At 33.4% G+C, this 21,596-nt stretch overlaps 4 protein-coding genes across 7 annotated transcripts; 3 read left to right on the top strand and 1 right to left on the bottom strand.

The window, feature by feature from the left end:
- The first annotated feature begins 166 nt into the window (after positions 1 to 166).
- LOC144842001 (WD repeat and FYVE domain-containing protein 2-like) lies at positions 167 to 7,211 on the top strand. 3 transcript variants are annotated; one of them, XM_078698335.1, is made up of 13 exons: positions 167 to 327; positions 803 to 870; positions 1,221 to 1,349; positions 1,912 to 2,062; positions 2,903 to 3,015; positions 3,250 to 3,376; positions 3,826 to 3,931; positions 4,065 to 4,166; positions 4,274 to 4,404; positions 4,864 to 4,972; positions 5,157 to 5,693; positions 5,724 to 5,848; positions 6,034 to 7,211. In XM_078698335.1, the coding sequence occupies exons 1-11, from the start codon at positions 191 to 193 to the stop codon at positions 5,184 to 5,186; spliced, it is 1,203 nt and encodes a 400-aa protein (XP_078554461.1). In that variant the 5' UTR covers positions 167 to 190; the 3' UTR covers positions 5,187 to 5,693; positions 5,724 to 5,848; positions 6,034 to 7,211. The 3 variants fall into 3 exon arrangements, with proteins under 3 accessions (XP_078554461.1, XP_078554459.1, XP_078554460.1); XM_078698333.1 differs by having other exon boundaries at positions 5,157 to 5,848; XM_078698334.1 differs by having other exon boundaries at positions 5,157 to 5,802; positions 5,994 to 7,211.
- A 2,366-nt stretch (positions 7,212 to 9,577) lies between these two features.
- On the bottom strand, positions 9,578 to 13,231 carry LOC144843681 (motile sperm domain-containing protein 1-like). The gene is made up of 6 exons (XM_078700569.1): positions 13,139 to 13,231; positions 12,412 to 12,657; positions 12,139 to 12,214; positions 11,656 to 11,882; positions 11,170 to 11,331; positions 9,578 to 10,963 (listed from the first exon to the last, which is right to left on the bottom strand). The coding sequence occupies exons 2-6, from the start codon at positions 12,557 to 12,559 to the stop codon at positions 10,932 to 10,934; spliced, it is 645 nt and encodes a 214-aa protein (XP_078556695.1). The 5' UTR covers positions 12,560 to 12,657; positions 13,139 to 13,231; the 3' UTR covers positions 9,578 to 10,931.
- An 88-nt stretch (positions 13,232 to 13,319) lies between these two features.
- LOC144843683 (uncharacterized) lies at positions 13,320 to 17,810 on the top strand. Of its 2 annotated transcripts, none has more exons than XM_078700570.1 (10): positions 13,320 to 13,380; positions 13,774 to 13,853; positions 14,204 to 14,282; positions 14,408 to 14,516; positions 14,608 to 14,706; positions 15,512 to 15,562; positions 15,719 to 15,819; positions 15,923 to 16,136; positions 16,239 to 16,404; positions 16,630 to 17,810. In XM_078700570.1, the coding sequence occupies exons 1-10, from the start codon at positions 13,355 to 13,357 to the stop codon at positions 17,742 to 17,744; spliced, it is 2,040 nt and encodes a 679-aa protein (XP_078556696.1). In that variant the 5' UTR covers positions 13,320 to 13,354; the 3' UTR covers positions 17,745 to 17,810. The 2 variants fall into 2 exon arrangements, with proteins under 2 accessions (XP_078556696.1, XP_078556697.1); XM_078700571.1 differs by having other exon boundaries at positions 13,327 to 13,380; positions 14,207 to 14,282.
- Positions 17,811 to 18,032: 222 nt separating this feature from the next.
- On the top strand, positions 18,033 to 21,218 carry LOC144843684 (uncharacterized). Its single transcript, XM_078700572.1, has 5 exons — positions 18,033 to 18,183; positions 18,654 to 18,727; positions 19,022 to 19,215; positions 20,297 to 20,537; positions 20,860 to 21,218. The coding sequence occupies exons 1-5, from the start codon at positions 18,156 to 18,158 to the stop codon at positions 20,860 to 20,862; spliced, it is 540 nt and encodes a 179-aa protein (XP_078556698.1). The 5' UTR covers positions 18,033 to 18,155; the 3' UTR covers positions 20,863 to 21,218.
- The last annotated feature ends 378 nt before the right edge of the window (positions 21,219 to 21,596 follow it).

The raw sequence follows: 21,596 nt of genomic DNA on the forward strand, positions 1-21,596 counted from the left end.
TGATAAAAAATTAATTTGGAGAAAATAGTAGAGTTAATATATTGAGGGCTCACTTTAAAATCCAGCAATTACTAATTGTCTGATCACATGACTTTGTTTGGGTAATGTGTCATCGTCATTAATTTATCGTGGATCGACGTTTGTGAGCTACTGTTACGTTAGGCCTAGCTAGGCTTGGAATATAAAAAGGATGGCGGCAGAAATAAGAACAAAAGCAAAAACTCGGCGACCAGTATTACTTAATAAACTAGAAGGTTGTGGAGCCATTGTGACAAAAGCAGTGATTATTCCGAAAGAAGATGGCGTTATTAGTGTATCCGAAGACAGGTACATTCTTAACTCAATTCTCAAGTCTGTTCAGCTCGCGGCGGTAGTCTCGGGGGTTGGTGTAGGAATTGGCGTGGAGTAGAGGGGAAGAGAGGGTAGAGTTAGGCCTAGCTAGTTTTTCCTAGATAGAGACATGCTATGCTATGAATACTTTAATTAGAAGTTTACAATACAGCAGAGGATTTGTCAATTAATTTTGATATGATACTGTACCAACCAAGATACCATAATTAATTTTGTAATACGAATTTGCCAATATTATTATTAAAATTATTATATTATTAAATAGGCCTAGCTATAGGTCCCTATATGGTAATTAATATATTATTATGTAATAGTATTCATGAGTTTACAGATTATTTAAAAAGGTGGTGGTGCCTAGCACTATGACTACCAGTAAACTGAAAGGGAAGGCTGTATTATAATAAAAATTAAAATACATTTATTTCTTTACTTTTTTGTGAATTTTTTGTAGAACGTTACGTGTGTGGTTGAAGAGAGATTCCGGACAGTTTTGGCCAAGTATATGTCACACTATGCCATGTAAGCCGTCAATCAATCAATCTTATGTAACTAACTTGGGGGTTAACAAATAAACAGCAGTTTTAAAATAACCTCTTTCTCTCAGGGAAAGACGATAATATTTGACAAAGATTTAAAGTGTGGGAATTCCAAAGTGCTTGAGGTTCCTGTGGAAAACCAAAAGAAACTACAGTAATCTGTAAACCTAAATAAATAGCACTAACAAAACCTCCTAATCTGCAATTTAAGGCTCACAGACCGCCTACAATATCCATACTTTAAAAAAAAACCACTGTCTCTATCGTTTCGACTAATGAAACATACTGTAAAACACCATGTTTTCTAATTATGTACAATTTAATAATTTATAGCAAGTTGCTCCACGATGGATTTCAACAAAGAGACACGAAGACTGTTTGTTGGATTAGACAATGGAACCATTTCTGAGTTCTCACTTTCAGATGATTATAACAGACTGCTTTTTAGAAGAGATTATTTAGGTAAGATAGATGTTGGTTCAATTATTTGCAGCCAGTGTGTTATAAATAATAAACTTTATTTCAGCAATTTACAAGCCAAATAAAATACAAAAAAGAAAATAAAAGCACATCAATAGTCATCATAAAACATCATAAAAAAAACAAAAAATCAATTTAAAAAAAGATAAATGATAAAATGGGAAATCAGGGAAGGTAGGTTTGTACTACGATTCAGAGGAACTAAAAATATACATTTCTTAGAAATGGAAATCATATTTTGCTCATGACTGCACCCAGTTACATGAAAAATTATATTAATATTTTGTAAGTAATCTGTTCCCAGCTGTGCTAGATACTATTTCTGACCTCAAATTGAATGAAAGAAATAATGGTTATATTTCTGAGACAGTTTATGAATGTTTCATATCTGTGACTTTAACCTGTGCCGTTTACATTGAAGATAAAGATTCTTATGGAAACAAACAAGCTTATAAGGGTTATCCTACTTGCTCTCATCTTGTTATGTAAATAGTTTATTTTTTTATTCATTTTTGTTTATTTATCTTTTTTGTTTACTTCATAGCTCATCAAAATCGAGTGACCTCAGTAATCTTCTCTGTGACCTCTGAACTTGTGCTCAGCGTTGGTAGAGATAAATACTTACAGTGGCATTGTGCTGAGTCTGGACGGAGACTAGGAGGTTATCAACTATCAGCCTGGTGCACAGCTTTGGAGTATCCTCTTTTAACAAATTCAACAATAAAAATATTTTATCAATTGGAAATTTGGAATTATTTCATTTTATTTATTTATTTGACCAAAAAAACCCAATAAAATCAGGTCAGGAAAAACAAAAGCAACCTAGGTCACTATGACTCCATGAGTCAGTAATTCCTTCATACTGTACAATATAAAAATATATCAATTTTACAATAAAATTCTATTATTACAGTATATACAAATTATTAAACCCATGTCCTAAACAATTTAAACCAGGTATTTGGCATTTGATGTTGTTTTTTTAGAGTTATAACAGCCAGAATAATCAATTAAATAAATAAAATTAGACTGCCTTTATTTGAAGAAATAAAACCATCATAAACATTAAGGAAATGTGACCATAAAGTATTTTACAGTAATATTGTCATTTTAATCTTTAAAAGCAATTTATTGCAAATAGAAACTAAGTTTTAATTATATTATTTAGGAAGTATGTGCATATGGAAAAAACAATACAAAACTGAAAGTAGACATAATCATTTTTTGTGATGCCATGTTTTATGAAATGTATGTGTATGCATATCCATATCCTATGTAAAGCTCTGTATAGACTATCAAACTAGTTTGACAAAAAAAGTGTGGTGCCCAAATATGGTAGTGATATGCCCAAATATAGTAGTGATATGAAATCATCATGTCCATATATGGGCACATCACATTTTTTTGTCACATAAAGTTTGATAGTGTAGACAAGGTTTTAGCCCAGTCATTCTTAAGCATATAATAATCTGCAACCAATATTTTGCATCCAATTCTAGCACTCCTTTGTTGTGTTTTCCTAAACGCTGTGATAGATTTGATTCAGATTCTAGGCATGCATTTGTTGGTGACTATTCTGGCAATATAACAGTAGTGAAAGTTGAGGACAATGATCACCAAGTTATTACAACACTTAAAGGCCATTCCGGTAAGTTAATGCTTTCAGATTTGTATTTGAATATCATCATCATCTTAAACGCTAATCGTCGTTAGACATTGCACGTCTTACTTGGGTTTGCCACTCTGTACGTTTTTGAGCAAGCATATTGTTTATAGGTCCACATGTGAAAAGTTTCCTTTGTTCTCTGTTGTTTACGGTCTTCCTTTTGGTTTTTGCGTGTATCATGAAATAAACTTAAATTATACATTATGGTATTTATAGGAAGTATACGCTCCCTTGTTTGGGATCCACAACAGAGACTGCTGTTTTCTGGTAGTTTTGATCAATCCATTATTGTGTGGGACATTGGGGGAAACCAAGGCACAGCTTATGAATTACAGGGACATACGTAAGTAGTTCATATTTGTTGCCAACACTATTTCTTTTGCAGATACCACTTTTGTTTGAAATATACAGTATATTCTTGTTAATAATGAGCAACCTATATTTAGGCTTTGATTATTTCTACATTGTCTGTATTCATTCATTCATCAGTGGAAAATGACTTCCATTTATTGTCATTTGCATATAAAATATACATAGAAATAATTATGTTTGCTCTGACCATCTGATCTACAAAACATACAAAAAACAGATAAATAACAATAATAACAAAAACAATTAAAAACAGCACTTTCATACGGTATACAAGCATTCAGTGCCAGAATGGCAGCTGGATAAAAACTGTTACAAAACATATTTGTACGAGAGATGATGGACCTGTAATGCATAAAATGTAATGTTGACTATTTTATATAACAGCAATTTTTCATTTCACTAAACTGTATAATATTTCAGTGGCAAGGTGGAAGGACTCTGCTACTCAAATCGCAGCAATCAACTAATATCAAGTGGTGATGATCAACGATTTGTGTTCTGGAATATGGAGGCTAAAAGACAAGAGGTATTCATAGAGGGCTTTGCATTAAATTTTAAATTAAGTGCCGAGTAATCTCTGTTTTAATTTAAGATTCACAGTAAATGTGAATTTAAACAATATTTATGTGTTGTTTACAACATTTTTATTCCTTTTACAGACACCAGAGTGGGTTGAAAATGACATTTGTGAGAAATGTGCACAGCCATTTTTCTGGAATTTTAAAGAAATGTGGAATAAAAAGGAGCTTGGCGTAAGACAGGTAATTGCTGTGTGCCACCAAGTTTAATTCATCTTTCCAATTTATGCACTAAAACAAGAATGGGTGTCTTCTAAGTTTTAAAATAAAATAATAATTTCTATTTATAGCATCATTGCAGAAAATGTGGAAAAGCAATTTGTGATAAATGCAGTTCTGATCGTTCAACATTACCGGTCTTGGGTTTTGAATTTGAGGTGCGAGTTTGTCGCGATTGCTACAGTGAAATAACTGACGAAGAGTAAGTTTCCTAACATACACAGTAGATTATTCACACATTTCATCCTTCACATCGTTGCTAAAGCTCTGTCTACACTCTCAAACTTTATGTGACAACAAAATGTGATATGCCCATATATGGACATGATGATGTCATATCACTACCGTATTTATTTATTTTTTTTTTATTTTATGTCTTTGTGGCCAATAGTAAATTAATCACTGTCCTATCAGATAGGTGGTAATCCCTTTGATACAGGGGCTATTTTGTGAACCAGTTCACCGGGGTTCTCTTCTCGAATAATGAACTGGGTTCTTTAAATATTTTATATTTAGGAATATCACTACCATATTTGGGTACATCACACTTTTTTTGTCAAACTAGTTTGATAGTGTAGACAGAGCTTTAGTGCAATGCATCTTGATACTACTTAATTTGCACTCTTTATGTGTTCTTTGTTCTGTTATTGTTCTCTTGCAGTCGAGCTCCTTTAGCTAGCTTTCATGATGCCAAACACTCTGTAGTGTCCATGCACTTAGATGATGTCAAAGGTCAAATGGTAACGTGCGGAACGGATAGAGTAATTAAGGTAATAAGTTAATTATTATACAAAATATGGTCAAGTTGGAGTGTATGGTTTAACTAGTACTGAAGAAATAAAAGGGTCACACGGTAAACAGCTTCAACCAAATTGAACCTAAATAATGATGTAAAGTGACTGTTGACTCAAATACTAGATATTTATTCATTAATAATGTTGTTTTCTTTCACAGCTCTGGGATATGTCATCTGTAATTGCGTGAGCTGTTTGTATCCTCTTCATCCAAGTGTCTAAATTTATCTAAACAGAGACAGTAGCAGAGATCCTGAAATTTACAAACATATATATTGTTATCATTCCAAAGAACAACTCTTGTTGATTTGTTTCTAATTATTGATTACTCATTGAATTGATTCAATAATCAATCAATAATCTATAATCAATCAATCTTTGATTGAAGAATATGCTTAAAGCTCTGTCTACACTATCAAACTTTATGTGACAAAAACATGTGATGTGCTCATATATAGACATGATGATGTCATAGCACTACCATATTAGAGCATATCAATACCCTATTAGGCACATTACACTTTTTTGTCAAACTAGTTTGATAGTGTAGACAGAGCTTTAGATTATTCAAAAATTCTTAATATATTACTGATCAACACTGTATAAATAAAATGTAATTTGCTAAAAGAGTTTTTCTGGTGGACTTGTATAGATGTAAATGGTCCAATGTATTTGTATTCTAGTCTGTCCTACAAGTGTCTGTCCTGGAGTCTACATGTCCTACAAGTGTCTGTCCCGGAGTCTATGTGTCTTTGTCATTGATTTTATCAAATTATTAAAGTAAAATAATGTAATTTGTAATTATTGTAATATATCAGAAATATATCGATACACTTTAGTGTGGAATAGTAGGCCAAATATATCGATACACTTTAGTGTGGAATAGTAGGCCAAATATATCGATACACTTTAGTGTGGAATAGTAGGCCAAATATATCGATACACTTTAGTGTGGAATAGTAGGCCAAATATATCGATACACTTTGGTGTGGAATAGTAGGCCAAATATATCGATACACTTTAGTGTGGAATAGTAGGCCAAAGTACAGCATTTAACAGCACAATGTTTGCAAATGTAAATTATCTAATAAACCACAGTAGATCTTGGTTTCCACTCGGACGCAATGATGTAGGCACAATGCAAGTTGACCAATCACAAGCAACAGTGGTCACAATGATTCATCTCATTGAATTAAATTACTTGTATCGCATCCTAGTGGGAACTAAGCTTAAGGTAGTCAGGGTGGGGAACAGAGGTCAAAGGTTATTGTAAGAATGATGAGGTGCATTGGATACTCTGTTTCAGATTCGTTCAGATCACCAACAAATATTTTGAATGTGCATGTATTATGAGCGACAGAGCTGTTAAAAATATAAACATTTTCTTTGTTAAAATTTTTGTTTGGTTATGCAGAAATATCACGAAAATGTAGAGGGTCAAAACATTCATGCTTATACTTTTCATACTAATTTTTCCCAATGCAATCCTTTGACCCCACTTCCTGCACTTAGCTATCTTGTAGATTAATATATAATACATTAACAGGCACAAAATAAATTCTAAGCTGAATACTAAATTATATAATATAAACTTTTGTGATGCTAATGCTAGGTTAAAAACCAGCTAGTTAGGTGTGGCAAGTTAAAACAATAAATCACATAGAATACAATCATCAGAGTGAATGTAATATAAATATATTTTAGCTTTACATATTTGTACTATTTTTTATTAAAGCATATAGAAATATTTGTTTGTAAATCACGATTTATTAGAATTTTATAATGAATGCGTTGAAAGGAATATTAAGCAATATTTTGTTTACGAAAATTATTTTAATTATTGCTATAACTTGTTGCTATTTTGTTATTGTTGGTAGCTGCCTATGTAATATTTATATTGTTCTTTAGCCAATTCTCGGTACTGTATACATAATGTGTACAGTATCATAGTAAATTGTGTGTTACAGTGTCACATATGTATCACATGTAACATCTGTATCATAGTTTTGTGCTCAACCTAAGCGCAACATGATACAGTTATCACATGTGATACTTATGTGCCACAGTATTATAGAATTTGCCTATGATATGGTACAATTAATCGGATATGTAGCGATACAGTACAGAATATGGTGTTTTAAAAAAGGTTATGTGATTTGTATTTGCACTGTTAATAATATTTATTGAAACATAATATGATGATTTATTAATTTAATTTCTTTTCCCAGGGTGTTTTGTAAAACAACTTGTTTCCATCTCGCACATTTTGGAAGCTTTGTCCATCTGTAGAGCAAATCGTATCATCATTAATATCATGATGAGATCAGTGGTCTGGTTGGTCGGGAGTGTTGCCAAATGTCCAGTAGTGTAGTTGATGGTCTGGTCAGTGGTGGTCTAGAGTATTATCCAGTGGTCCTTGTACCCTTGTGGCCTAATGTCCACTATTTAGGTTAATTAGTGGTCTGGAGTATTGTCAACATGTTCACTAGTGTTGTTATTTAGTGGTCTGGTCAGTATTGTCCAGTGGTCCTTGTACGCCATTGTCTTCCTTTGTATCCCCATGATGTCCAGTCATACGTTACTTTGATATTGTATATTTATCTGTTCTTCTAGTTTACGAAGATATTTTATGTATGAGATTTAAAAATTATAAAGATAACTAATTCAGAATACTGCGAACCTGTCTAATAAAGATTGCTTTCTTTTATTCTACCACCAGCTGCTTTACACTGTGAAAACGTAGGCCTAAATGGTTTTACAAAAATAAATTTATTATTGCTTTTCTTGTAGTAAGAAGCATAATTCCATTTTTTGATTTATAATAAAGATTCTAAAACTATAATAGAGTTTGTAAATTTGTTGTCGCGTGCGATTATATGCAGGTACACCTGTGCGCAACTCACACAATAGTTCAAGATAATACGTATAAAAAACGTATAGGGCCTATTTGAAATCTTTATACAAAGTAATTCAAAAGGAATGTGCGGCTGCCATATGCCTCCGATCCACTGTTCCGTTAGTTCCTTACTCGTAAGAGAATTATGAACGCGTCGGTATCTGATCGGACTCTCAGTTCGATACGTATTATGACGTCATCACTTTTTCTTCCTATTGACCAGACAATTAGTTACTACTTGTGTACACCATAAACGTACATGAAGAAAATAAACCCAAGCATTATCGTAGAGGAATTTATTACTGCGATGTATTGGCTGGAATTACGACAGCGTGTATTGAAAATTGTTATTTATGCGTGTTTCAACTTTGGTATGTTTTTATTTTCGTCTTATAGAATATTCAAGTTTTTAGTGAGTTTTTATACTCAATACAACACACTGTTGTAAAATAATGGCCATTACAAAAACAGAGGCGAAAAAAACTAATAAGGTTAGGTCGCGTTCACGTTAAAGATGTATTGTCCCTTGAAACACAAAAAAATGAAGGTCAAAATATTCTAAATTTAAATTGGCCATATCAAAGTAATATTAAAGTTATTCACTTTAAGCCGAAAATTCAAGCCAAACGCAACAAGTTTACGTAATTAACAGGTAAATTAGTTTGATTACATTTCGTCTGGAAAATCGTCGCGAGCAAAAGTAAACAAAGATTTTAAACCACGAGTACGCATTACGCATATGCTAATTAGGATTGTTTACAACTCGTCACGGTTGAGAAGGTATTTTCACACAGATCGTGAGAAATTTTTATGATTATGCATACAGAGTAGCCAAACAAGCACGTTTCATTATGAGATATGTTTTGATCGAAAACTTTGACTGGAAGTCAAAGTTATTTTTTTAACAAAAAAACGTCTGTATTTCAGTTAAATGATTTTTTTTTCGACAAATTTTTGGTGATAGTTAATAACTATTATGATACTTCAATCGATACCTTTTTTCGAAATCTGTTATTTTTTATTTTTTTGGAATTAGTCAAAGGGACAATACATCTTTAAGCAGACTCTCGTGCGAAAGGACCGTGGTTGGTTGGCGGGACATTTAAATTCCCATGGTGAGGCATGGGCTACCAAATAATAACAAAATGAAACTACTAGGCCTACTACTAGGCCTACTCCCGGTTGTTGACAGTGGTAGCCGCCACCGCCCAGACTGTATTATTGTTTCTATTAATAAAAATAAGTATTAGTTATTGGTGTGAACGTGTGGTGTGCAAACTTGTAATTCAACCGGACCGACCGACCGACCGATATGACCTGAACGATCTTCTTTACGCAAGATAATATGCATTACAATAGGAAAGAATGCCCATTAAAACGGTTACGAATATATGGGGTGGTAGTTAAAATTACCCAGTAAAATAATGTTCTTTTGTAAACGCAATTAACGGTGTTGAGATGATTATATGTAATTTATAATTTCATGTTTTGGGTGTTTTTAATCAACTACAGATTATTCACAAACATTTTTCATCCAACTGAGTGTATTGCATTTTTCGAAATCTGGCCAAGTGTGTTTCTCGTCGTGATTTCTGTTACACATTTTTAATTTATGTACATGATCTGCAATTCATGTACATTGGTGAGAAATTTGCGATTTATTGAAAGAAATAATGAACTCATGCAGCTTTTATTGTAGTCCTTTTATTGAATATGAGTCAATAAAATAAATCAACTGGCCACAAATGAACACATAAAGTTTGAATACCAACATACACAATGTAAACAATTACAGTATTTGTTTAACAAAATTATTTGGATAAATTTAATTTATCCAAATAATTTTATTTGATATGCAGTAGAAGTAAAAATCTAATGGACTTTCTATGATTAAATAAAAAACCTATACTATTATATCTCTTATTTTATATCCAATTGATTGTTGAGGTTTCTTGCTAATGAGTAATTCTTTGTTAGCTAGTCTACACTACCAAACTTTTGTAAGTTGCAAAGTCCGAGTTTGTTGCTTCTGAGGGCGTTGTTTGTGTTGCTTATAGCTCTGTCTACACTACCAAACTTTATGTGACAAAAATACCATATTTAAGCATTATCACTGCCATATTTGGGTAAATCACACTTTTTTTGTCACATAAACTTTGATAGTGTAGACAGAGCTTTACAATTAATTTCTGAAGACTGGCAAGTTTGCAGAATCAAATGACTAGTTAATTCAGATGTCAAAAACTTCCACTCAATTTGTATTCAATTGTTCCATACTTTTACTAATGTATTTGTAGGGGCGCATCGACGGGATAGCGCTAAAAGGTGCACACTTCCAGCTTTTGACTAAATGAATTACTTTTGATATCTAATTTTGACAGACTACTATCAATAGCAGTCGCAATCGCCCCCCAATTATTTTGACTTGCTTATACTAATTTTCAAATGCTAAAATATTTTTAATTATTTCTGACATGTTTATTTCAATAATATACTACACCTCTGTTATGCATTTCAGAGGATTATAGTTTTCAATTTTTTAAAACGCTTAAATAAATTTCATACACCTGAAAATAATAAACAGAATAAAGCGAAATATGAAAAATATACAGTACTCCACACAATTAACATGCATCAAAAGCAAAATACATTGTTAATTAAAAAATAACTTAGGATGAGGTGAACAGATACATCAAGTTTCTTGTATCTTGTACTGTATGTATGGGTCGGGATGAGAATTGAACCCAAGCCTCTAGCATAGGATGCAAGCACCACCAATCTACAGTGTCATTTCTCTCTCTTTCAATGATATGGTCGGGAATCCATCTTAACCATACTATTATACTCTCACTATTATAACCTCATAGAAAATTCCATTTATAATTATTTGTAAATAAAGTCCTTTTAGATCAAATGTTACGTAACAGGTCCAAAAACCAGCACTCCTCCACAATTATTAAATATGCTGCGACTGTACTGTTGCTAAGGTTATGATGAATTGCATTGATTGGTTGCTAGGTTGATCAAACCAACCAATCATCATGTCCTCAAAAGAGCCATAGTAACTAAACCTGAAACAAATCAAATAACTACTATCAGTCAAAAAAGGAAAAATTATAATAGAGAAAAGAGATTGTTATTTCTGCTATGAAGGCTTAAATTTACTTAGAATCCATAGAAATTAGAACAAAATATTCCAAAACTGTAGTTGCCAAAACAAGTTACAATTTGCAAGCTTGATAGTGTGAGGTCTACTTTTTAGATACTGTTGTCATACCTAGTATATATGCAGCAATGAGTTTTTGGTTTATGGTGAGATGTAAATAATCTGGAAGACGAGATTCTTTCTCTCCGTGTGTTGGCACCATCAATGCCAGCATGCATGCCATGGCAACAAGGATCATTAGAAAACTGGGGCCAGTTGATTCTTGTCTTGTGCCTTTTAAAATAAAAAGTTTCTTTTAAATTTCAACAGGGATGTCCTCAAAAAAACCACCAACAATTCTGGCTATTTAAACAACATTGTATGCCTTATTTGGCAATGAGTAGGTATTGTATAGTAGTAGGTATAGTAAGTATAGTAGGTATAGTCACAAAATAAACAATTTACATTCATAGTAACAGTAGTATAGAACATTCAGAGATCCCAGTTTTATGAGAGTTTTGACTGACTAGATTTATTATTTCATTCAAATTAATTGGTATATATACAGTATGACGAGTTTTTGGACCTGACTGAACAAAGAGAACTGCTACCACTTACGCTCACGAAAACGTATACTACTGCTGGCAGGTCCTGCAGCAATCTCAGTCATGGAATCAGATTCCTCAAATTCAGGTTCTCTGGACTTTTCACGTGATGATTCAAACAACATGGACACTATGTCCTTCCTGCCAAGTGACTTTCGCTGTCCCTGCTCGTAGATCTGTAACCTAAACTTATCCCGTGAACCATAGTACGTTGGATTCACATCTTTGTACCGTATCACTCTGAAAGAAGATTATAACATGATTGCTAAATTTATTCACACACTTTTAAAACCAGACATTTCAATTTTTATTTTATATATTTAGGCAAATTGAACCATAAGCGAATTAATTCACTATCCTTCTTAAAGGTGGAAATCCTGTTCACAAGACAAACATATACACAAGATGATCTACATAAACAAAGTCTTGCTACGAGTCTTAAACTGCCCTGCTGATCTATTATCTTTCCATTGACCCCATCCTGACCTTTACTTACACATCTATACAGCAGCCACGTTGTACGATTCCTTCAGATTCTACAACAGTGTATTTCTTTGGTGATGTGCTCAAAACTAAGGAAATAAAAAATTTTTATGATATAATTATGGAGAAACCTAGAAACATACAATTATTTGTGAGAACGAGACATATTGAGTGATAATATATCACATACAAACAATTTGTAAACAACCAGGCACTATACAGGAGTTTGGGAGATTTGATTTTGGAGGAAATCATATAAGTGAAAGACACTTGCATGTGACATTACCTTTAAATCGCAGCGGGAACTCATAAGGATTGTAGACGGTTATTACTTGCTTATGCGTGTTTCTGTCATCTGCGTAATAATTTAACTCGGAAGGAAACACAAATACAGGAAGTTTTCCATTGATTAATCGGGGGCGCTGTCCAAGCATAGATTCACCTTTCTGTTCACCTCATAGAATTTCCCGACTGCAACATGTGATTGATTGCGGTATCTAAGAAGTTACAGCACAGAACAACAATTGCTTTTCTAAAAGAAAAAATATGCATAAAAGTAAATATAATATCTGATGTTTATTCTTTAGAAACACTGTACTGCAGTCACTGCAGTAACTTATTCATAATCAACAATCACTTCCCTATTGACAATATCCATATAATATTTTTAAAACATAATATAAATTATAATTAATAAATATTAAATTATTGTTGCATTGACAACTGGTCTCGACTAGGCCTATCAATCAAATTTAAAACAAAGGTGGAAATCCGTCATTTCTTTTGTCGGTACACACAAAGAGTAAAAACTAAAATCAGCTGATTGATCTTTACTCCATGCAACAACACTACTAATACTATACAGAATCAATCAACTGTATTTTTACTGGCCTACTAGCTAGGCCTAGCTAGATAGGCCTAGCTTCGGTAGAATGGCCTAAAGTACTCCTAGTAATGTCTAGGCTAATTATACAAACATTATGCATTCCCTAAAATATTAATCACTCACTCACAATGTATATTTTACAATAAACGTTCACAACAAAGAAGCCAACCTTCCAATGTTTATCATTTCGTCACTGCTGCTTATGATGTTTTTGTTTTATTATTCAGAATACAATGACGGTGTCGTTGTCGTGTTGTTACGCATAAACGTAGGTCAAATTTATTTTTACCACCACCCACACGCCCGCCCTCTTACGATCGAGGAGATAAATGAAAATTAAAACATGGCGGCTTCCATGCAAAAATTGAGGTAAATTTTTGTTTGTAAATTTCTACCACACTTCAATAGATGAAATAAATAATAATACCAAATATAATGTGATTCAAAATAATGTTCTTGTAATTAAAATTAAATAATATTCTAAGCTAGAGTATAATAGTTTTTAGGCCCTCTCTCGCCGCGAGTCTCGCCTGGCTGGTGGTCTAGAAAGTAACAATTTACCTCCAGAGAACAGGTAGGCTAGGTAGGGATCTAGTCTAGACAGGTGGACCTAGCCTAGTACTAAAACTATACAAAGTAAACAACATTTTAGGATTGTTATTTTTGCCGTTTGGAAGACAGCATGTTCATCATACCTTTTATTTTTATTATGATCTTAATATCTTTAATATTATATTAATTATTATACATTTATATTTTAAGTCACAAGCAATACAGAGCTTTGTTGAAAAAAGAAAAGAGAAAGAAAAAAAGACAAGAAGCAGCAAGACTGAGGCAAGGAGGTAATACACTTTGATGATCACACCAGGAGGTTGAGGGGTAGGAGGAAGGCCAGATTTCAAACTTCTGGACCTGCCTCTAAACACATATTCATAGTTGTGCCACATATGTAAATATTAAATTGTGTATATATGACAAATTATCTACAAAACTTTGTCTACACTATCAAAAATAGAGACAAAAATTACAACAAATTATCATCTAAGAGTACATTATAAAAATCTAAAATATGTTAAAAATGAATTTATAAAATGCTCAACAATAACTTTCATCTAGGAAAAATACAATAATTATTGAGAAACACTTTTAGTTGCTTTATAACATTATTGTTTAAATATTTGCAATTTATTAGAAGAATCTTTAAGAGGAAAAACCAGTGAAGATGAAGAAGAAGAAGAAAATGATTTACAAGAACAGGAGGAGGTTATAAGGTAAAAAAACACTACATTTCTATTGTTTATTAATCGTTGAATGTGTGTGTCTTACCAATAATGTGTGTTTATTTAGCAGGCTTCTTCAGTCTTACATATTACTTCTATATGTTGTTTTTGTTCAGGGAAAGGGCTCATCGTGCCTGGCTTCAGAGAGAAAGAGTAGCACAGATTTTATTTGAAAAGAAAAAAGAGCAAGAAAGAGAATGGAAAGAACAGCAGAAGGAAGCTGAGGTAATGCTGACATTATGAAAATAACATTTCTATCATGTTACTTATTTCATAGACAAATAACACAACATAACAATGTTTTATGATATTTCAGAGAAAAATAGAGGAAGAATTGGAACGGCAGAAGGCTATGGAAGAAGAGTTCCTGAGTAGTAGCACTGCTAAGAAGACAAAGAAAGAGAAATTACTTGAGGTGAAAATGAGGACAAACGGATAACAAGATTTCTATATCCACTATCAAATTTTATTTTTTAATGTATTTTTTATGTGTTTATTTTATATACAGTGTTATATTATTATAGGCCTAATACACATCATCATATCATTATTATCCTCATCATCATCTTTATCATTATTATTATAATTATCATCATCATATTATTATTATCCTCATCATCATCATCATATCATCCTCATCATCATCATTATCATCATATCATTATCATCATCATCATCATCATCATTATTATCCTCATCATCATCATTATTATCCTCATCATTATCATCATCATCCTCATCATTATCATCATCATTATTATCCTCATCATCATCATTATTATCCTCATTATCATTACAGATCAGAATCATTGTCAGATTACTCATCTTTATTAAAATCATTATCATAATCATTGTCTGTTTTTTTTATATTATTATTTATTACAATGTATTTCCTTAACTGCTGAATTGGATACTTGGTAAATTACACCTGTATGCAAATGAAATGTTCCAGTTAGGCACAGCTGCTTCCTGTATCTTTTTATAATTAATATCAAAGACCATTTTTTCTTTTTATTCATTATTTAAACTCTATTCATTGTATTTCTGATGTTTATCAGCAAATTGTACATTAACTATCATCTTTGAATTTACAGTAAATTAACATATATCTCATTCAACATAATATTTTCCCATTCATTAATTTGCACACATTTGTTTCCCACAATACTTAACATTTCCTTCAGCTTCTGTGAAATTTGTACATTCTATATATTTCCCAGGATGCTTTGCATATTTTAAGTGATGAGGATGATAGGAATGAGGAGAACACTGTAAGTAATTTGGTCGTCATTCTTATTTGCTTTAGCCAATCAAAACTACATTACCAATCCATCTATTAATTACAAGCGTTTTTTTTTCTTCAAACTATGTAAATTCTTTATATTAATTTATTTTGCTCTTTTTATTTGCTTTTCCCCATTAAATAGAATCAACCAACACATAATCCCGAAGCGCCAAAACATCTGGAAAGGAAACAAGAGGAGTGCATGTTTTATCTAAAAACAGGAGCATGTCGATTCGGAAACAGGTCAGTTTTGCAAAAAAATCATGATTAATTATGAAATTTAAATGCTGATGGTGGTTTTGATTGATATAATGAGTAAAAACCAATATGTTATCTTTTTCTAAAGGTGTTCACGTCATCATCCTTACCCCATTATTAGTACAACACTTTTAATACGAGGTATGTTCACATGTTATTCTATGGAGCAAAGCTATAGAGATGAGTATGATGCTGATATTGCACTAGAGTTTGATGAAACAGAAACTCAGACAGCCTTCCTTGAATTCTATGATGATGTGTTAGCAGAGTTCAGAAAAGCTGGCAAGGTTGTTCAGTTTAAGGTATACATTCTGTTTTTCCGCATACAATGATAACATGTTCATAAATACAATAACAAAAAGAAAGCAAAAAATTACGAATTATTAACATTTTATTTCAACTAGGTGTGTAAAAATTGGGAATCTCATTTGCGAGGTAATGTGTATGTTGAGTTTGAGAGCGAGGCGAGTTGCAGCAGTGCTTTCAGTATGTTTAATGCCAGATTCTACGCAGGTAGACAGATGTCGTGTGAATACTCCCCAGTAACTAATTGGAAAGCTGCTATTTGTGGTAAGTATATCTTATCAATCAATATATAAATGCATTTAAATAATTGTGTACTGCATTCTATGCGTTTTATATATTGTGGTGGTATTGAGTGGCACCAGATACTTGTTTGGGTTCAATCCCTCTACTAGTAAAATATGAAATTTTACCATTTATTTTGATTAAATGCTGAAATTTTACCAATTATTTTAAGTGCATCAAATCTTTATAAATTCTTTTCTTCTCTAGGTTTGTTTTACCAGAAGAAATGCCCAAAAGGAAAGAATTGCAATTTTCTTCATGTATTCAGAAATCCAGGAAATGAGTTTTTCGAGTCTGATCGAGCATCAGGTATGAGGGGTTCACAGAGAGGTGATTGGAGCAGTCGGAGGTCACATATGGGAAGTGAAAGAAGTTTCAGGACTCACCATAGATTGCGTTCAAGAGATGATGAAAGAGAGTATAGTAGGCGGCGACACAGAAGTAGAAGCAAAGACCGGCGGCGTAGAGGGAGCAAGGAGAGAAGAAGGAGCAGAAGTCACAGTAGGGAAAGAAAAAGGAGTAAGAGTAGAGAAAGGCACAGAAAAAGGAAGAAAAATAAAAGTAAAGAAAGATATTCAAACAGGGATGATGTCAAAAGAAGAGAATGTAGCAAAAGTAGAGATAGATCAAGAAGTAACAGCAGAGAGAGAAAACAAATTAAAGGGAGAAGTAGCAGAAGTAGAGATAGATCAAGAAGTAACAGCAGAGAAAGAAAACAAATTAAAGGGAGAAGTAGCAGAAGTAGAGATAGATCAAGAAGTAACAGCAGAGAGAGAAAACAAATTAAAGGGAGAAGTAGCAGAAGTAGAGATAGATCAAGAAGTAACAGCAGAGAAAGAAAACAAGAGAGGTGCAAAGAAAGAAGGTCTCATAGTCAAAGTAGAGAAACAGCACATTATCAAATACACAGTCATTCCACAAGTCCAGAAGAAAGTTCTAGAAGATCTAGAAGTGGCAGCAGAGAAGCAATCCAACGTTCAAAAAGATCACAAAGTAGAAACAGAGACGGTAAAAAACAAGGTAATTCTAGAAATTCTAGTTACGAGAGAGAAATAAAACTTGAAAAAAGACCGAAACAAACATCACCTAACCAAATGGACAGGTCTCGGAGCAGTTCAAGAGAAGGGTCACAAGGGTCACTTCAGAAAGAAACAAACTTTATAGTAAGCAATATTAAACAAATGCTAGAAGAGAAGTACATGAATAAACATAAAAAATCGAAGCATAAAAAACACAAGAAAGACAAAAGGGTTAATAAAATGATTGATGATCATAATTCAGAAAGTGAAAAAAAGTCTGCTAAGAATGATAAAGATTGTTAACATTGAAAGACAAAACTAACTATGTCAAAGAATGTTATTGATAAATAAAAGTTGTTTGTGTATCAAGGTTTTTCTTCAGTACTACATGTCTACAAACTTTATGTGACAACAATGTGATATGCCCATATATATATTTTTGTGTAAAATAATAATAAATACATTTTAGAATTAAAATACTAAATAATTTTATACATTTTGCTTAGAACTGGTCCTGCTGTGCATTCAATCCATGTATTTTATAAAGGTCTACGTCATATAAGTGACGTGTACACGTATGCCAATTTTCGCTAACTTTTATTTTACAAGTTTACCGTTGGTGGCAGCAGCATCGTTCCTTTTGGTTGTCGGCTCACTGTCCGTTCGGTTCGGCTCATAAAAACTGTTGGGTAAAATCGTACAAAATCAGCCAACATGATTATTTACAAGGACCGGTTTACAGGTAATATACATATAGCATTATATGTACTTCACTTGGCTTATATATTTATTTAAATCTGTATTGAATATTGGTAAAATTTGCTTGAGTATTGTGACCGAGTGTCTGTCCGGAAGTTAGCGTAGGCTTGCATGTAGGAGGAGGCCTAGGCTTAGTCGATGAATCATTTTAGCCTGCCACACACCATTATAACTAAATTAATATACTGCTGTGCCCGTTGGCTAGTCACAATGTGAGGGTTTCCCGAAGTACTCTATAAGCCTAAACTCAGGCCTAGTCTAGCCTAGGCCTAGCACTTTAATTAATAAGAACGTTTTCTTGTTAAATAAAATTGTTGTGTAAATAAAGTGCTAGCCTAGTAGGGCTCAGATCCTGGGCCGCTACTTAGATGATATATAGATAGTAGGCCTAGCCTGCTAGTAGTAGTAGTAGCCTCTCTGCTAACTTAAACTTTATTATTTCTTTTATTTCAGGAGATGAATTGTTTTCAGATTCCTTGAAACTAGTGGAGGTAGCAGGTGGTGCTTTAATTGAATTCGACAGCAAAGTATGTATTGAATACTGACTAAATTAAATACACCAGAACATTTCATCATTTATTTCGCCAAATACAGTACAAAGAAAGACATAAAAACATTACAAAAGTAAATCAATGAGGCAGGATCTCCTAATAGTTATAAATAAAAATAACCGTTGAGAGGCTCTCCACATAGGCCTAGAAATACTTACATAAAATAAATAACATACATAAAAAACATGAATTCTTATAATTTTGAGATAAAACGGTAAAATTCTGCATCATTTTGTTACGCTAATGAATAATTTGTTTGTAAATTTATAGAAAGTAACCGACACAACAGACATGAGTACAGTTAATATTGGAGCTAATGCATCAGCAGAGGAAGCCCCAGAAGACGTTGATGATATAGTTGAAAAAAAAGACTATGAAATTGTCATCTACCATAGGGTGAAATATGAAGAATCCAAACCCACAAAAGCTGAATTCAAGAGTTACATAAAAAGGCATCTTAAAAAGTAAATAAATGTGTTTTTTGAAAAGTTTAATGTTGTACCCGATTGCTAAAAATCCTACAATCGGATTGGAAGTATTGTTTCTTTTTAGGTTGGCATGACAAAATAAAAAGAACTTTAAACTAAAAACTAAAGAAACTCTATGGCTTTAGAGAAAAACTCTAATAGTTACTAGGTTAGGTAAAAGACTCTTTAAGGAACTCTAGACCCGGTTGAGGAACTCTAGACCCGGTTGAGGAACTCTAGACCCGGTTGAGGAACTCTATACCCGGTTGAGGAACTCCAGACCCGGTTGAGGAACTCCAGATCTGGTTGAGGAACTCCAGATCCGGTTGAGGAACTCCAGATCCGGTTGAGGAACTCCATACCCGGTTGAGGAACTCCATACCCGGTTGAGGAACTCTAGACCCGGTTGAGGAACTCTAGACCCGGTTGAGGAACTCTAGACCCGGTTGAGGAACTCTATACCCGGTTGAGGAACTCCAGACCCGGTTGAGGAACTCCAGATCTGGTTGAGGAACTCCAGATCCGGTTGAGGAACTCCAGATCCGGTTGAGGAACTCCATACCCGGTTGAGGAACTCTAGACCCGGTTGAGGAACTCTAGACCCGGTTGAGGAACTCTAGACCCGGTTGAGGAACTCTATACCCGGTTGAGGAACTCTATACCTGGTTGAGGAACTCCAGACCCGGTTGAGGAACTCCAGATCTGGTTGAGGAACTCCAGATCCGGTTGAGGAACTCCAGATCCGGTTGAGGAACTCCATACCCGGTTGAGGAACTCTAGACCCGGTTGAGGAACTCTAGACCCGGTTGAGGAACTCTATACCCGGTTGAGGAACTCTATACCCGGTTGAGTAACTCCAAACCCGGTTGAGGAACTCCAAACCCGGTTGAGGAACTCCAAACCCGGTTGAGGAACTCCAGACCCGGTTGAGGAACTCCAGACCCGGTTGAGGAACTCCAGACCCGGTTAAGGAACTCTAGACCTGGTAAAAAAAACTCCATGCCTTGGAAAAAAAATAACACAGTTCAAGTTTGTCTTGCTTCTGGTTAATATAGACTATTTTGCTTTGTGTTATTAGATTAGTTGATGTGATAACAGCTGAGGAAGGTGATGCTGCAGCGGAAGAGTTTAAAGCGAAAGCGCAACCAGCCTTGGTGAAGATAATAAAAAGTTATGATGATTATGATTTGTATACCGGTGAAACGGCAGATTTCAACGATGATGCTTCGCATTGTGCGGTACTTTTACTCAACTTCAGGGAAGATGGTATAACTCCTTATTTCACTGGAATTAAAGCAGATTTTATTGAAGAAAAAGTAGTAAGTACCTTCATCCAAAATATCTATCAATCCTTCGCAAACATTCATCGCATGTATTGTTGAATTTTAAAGTGTTGTTAACATTATGATGGTGATAGCCAATGGTTTTTTTTTCTAGTAAGATTCACCTACTCTTTTTGTTTTATTTTATAAAATGTTTACAACATATTGCAAAAGTAGTAAATAAATTGCGTATATGTCATAAAATAGATCAAAGCCAATGTGTTTGAAATTGCTCGTGAATGCAACACACGCATGTCGCAATATTCAGTGTTAATCAATGCTTTGCTTAAGTCTGTTTTTTATTTTCTCTATCTTTCAGTAATATGTGTGGCAATGGATTTAAAGGACTTACAGCAACACTGAATGCAAGGAAACAACATCTGTGACTTCTACTTGCTAATGGAACAATTATTGACTTATACTTTGCTAATGGAACAATTGTATTTATACAGAAAAATTGGAATTAAAATAATAATGTAACTGCAATCGGTAAATTGATTAAATCAAAAAGTTAGCCAGGTGGCTAACCCTTATTGTATATAGAATGGGATTTCACAGAAAACATCACAGTTTTATTTCTGAATCTTATTGTATCAATTAATCTCTGTCATCTTCCTCACCAATATTTAATGACAACTCTGAATATGTCGATATAATAAACGTATTGTGAACACTCGTTATATGGTGTTGTCGTTTCATTCTCAATTCAACACATTTTTTAAGCTAACCATTTTATCTTTGTATTGGTAACTACTTATTTTTTGGTAGCTACTTATTTTTTGGTAGATACTTATTTTTGGCAGCTACTTATTTTTTGGTAGATACTTATTTTTTGGTAGATACTTATTTTTGGCAGCTACTGTACTTATTTTGTTGGTAGCTAAGTCGGAATATATGCAGTGTTTGTTGCAATCACATTTACCCTGTATCTTGCGTACCTGTATGATAAGTTTGGGTTTATGATACAGGCGTCACATGTGAAATATATGTGATACTGTATCAGGGGATTTGCCTATGATACTGGACAAATTTAAATGCTGTACCAAGAATTGGCTA

Source organism: Antedon bifida, chromosome 5 (assembly GCF_963402885.1).
Source record: "Antedon bifida chromosome 5, ecAntBifi1.1, whole genome shotgun sequence".
Classification (NCBI taxonomy): domain Eukaryota; kingdom Metazoa; phylum Echinodermata; class Crinoidea; order Comatulida; family Antedonidae; genus Antedon; species Antedon bifida.

Coding starts and splice junctions, on each gene's coding strand:
- LOC144842001 (XM_078698333.1), top strand. CDS start 191: ATGGCGGCAGAAATAAGAACAAAAGCAAAAACTCGGCGACCAGTATTA. Junction 871..1,220: donor TATATGTCACACTATGCCAT/GTAAGCCGTCAA, acceptor AATAATTTATAG/CAAGTTGCTCCACGATGGAT. Junction 2,063..2,902: donor GCCTGGTGCACAGCTTTGGA/GTATCCTCTTTT, acceptor ACGCTGTGATAG/ATTTGATTCAGATTCTAGGC.
- LOC144843681 (XM_078700569.1), bottom strand. CDS start 12,559: ATGCTTGGACAGCGCCCCCGATTAATCAATGGAAAACTTCCTGTATTT. Junction 11,883..12,138: donor CGTGGCTGCTGTATAGATGT/GTAAGTAAAGGT, acceptor ATCTTCTTTCAG/AGTGATACGGTACAAAGATG. Junction 10,964..11,169: donor CATTGCTGCATATATACTAG/GTATGACAACAG, acceptor GATTTGTTTCAG/GTTTAGTTACTATGGCTCTT.
- LOC144843683 (XM_078700570.1), top strand. CDS start 13,355: ATGGCGGCTTCCATGCAAAAATTGAG. Junction 14,707..15,511: donor AGAAAGAGAAATTACTTGAG/GTGAAAATGAGG, acceptor TATATTTCCCAG/GATGCTTTGCATATTTTAAG. Junction 16,405..16,629: donor TTGGAAAGCTGCTATTTGTG/GTAAGTATATCT, acceptor TTTCTTCTCTAG/GTTTGTTTTACCAGAAGAAA.
- LOC144843684 (XM_078700572.1), top strand. CDS start 18,156: ATGATTATTTACAAGGACCGGTTTACAG. Junction 18,728..19,021: donor TAATTGAATTCGACAGCAAA/GTATGTATTGAA, acceptor GTAAATTTATAG/AAAGTAACCGACACAACAGA. Junction 19,216..20,296: donor ATAAAAAGGCATCTTAAAAA/GTAAATAAATGT, acceptor TTGTGTTATTAG/ATTAGTTGATGTGATAACAG.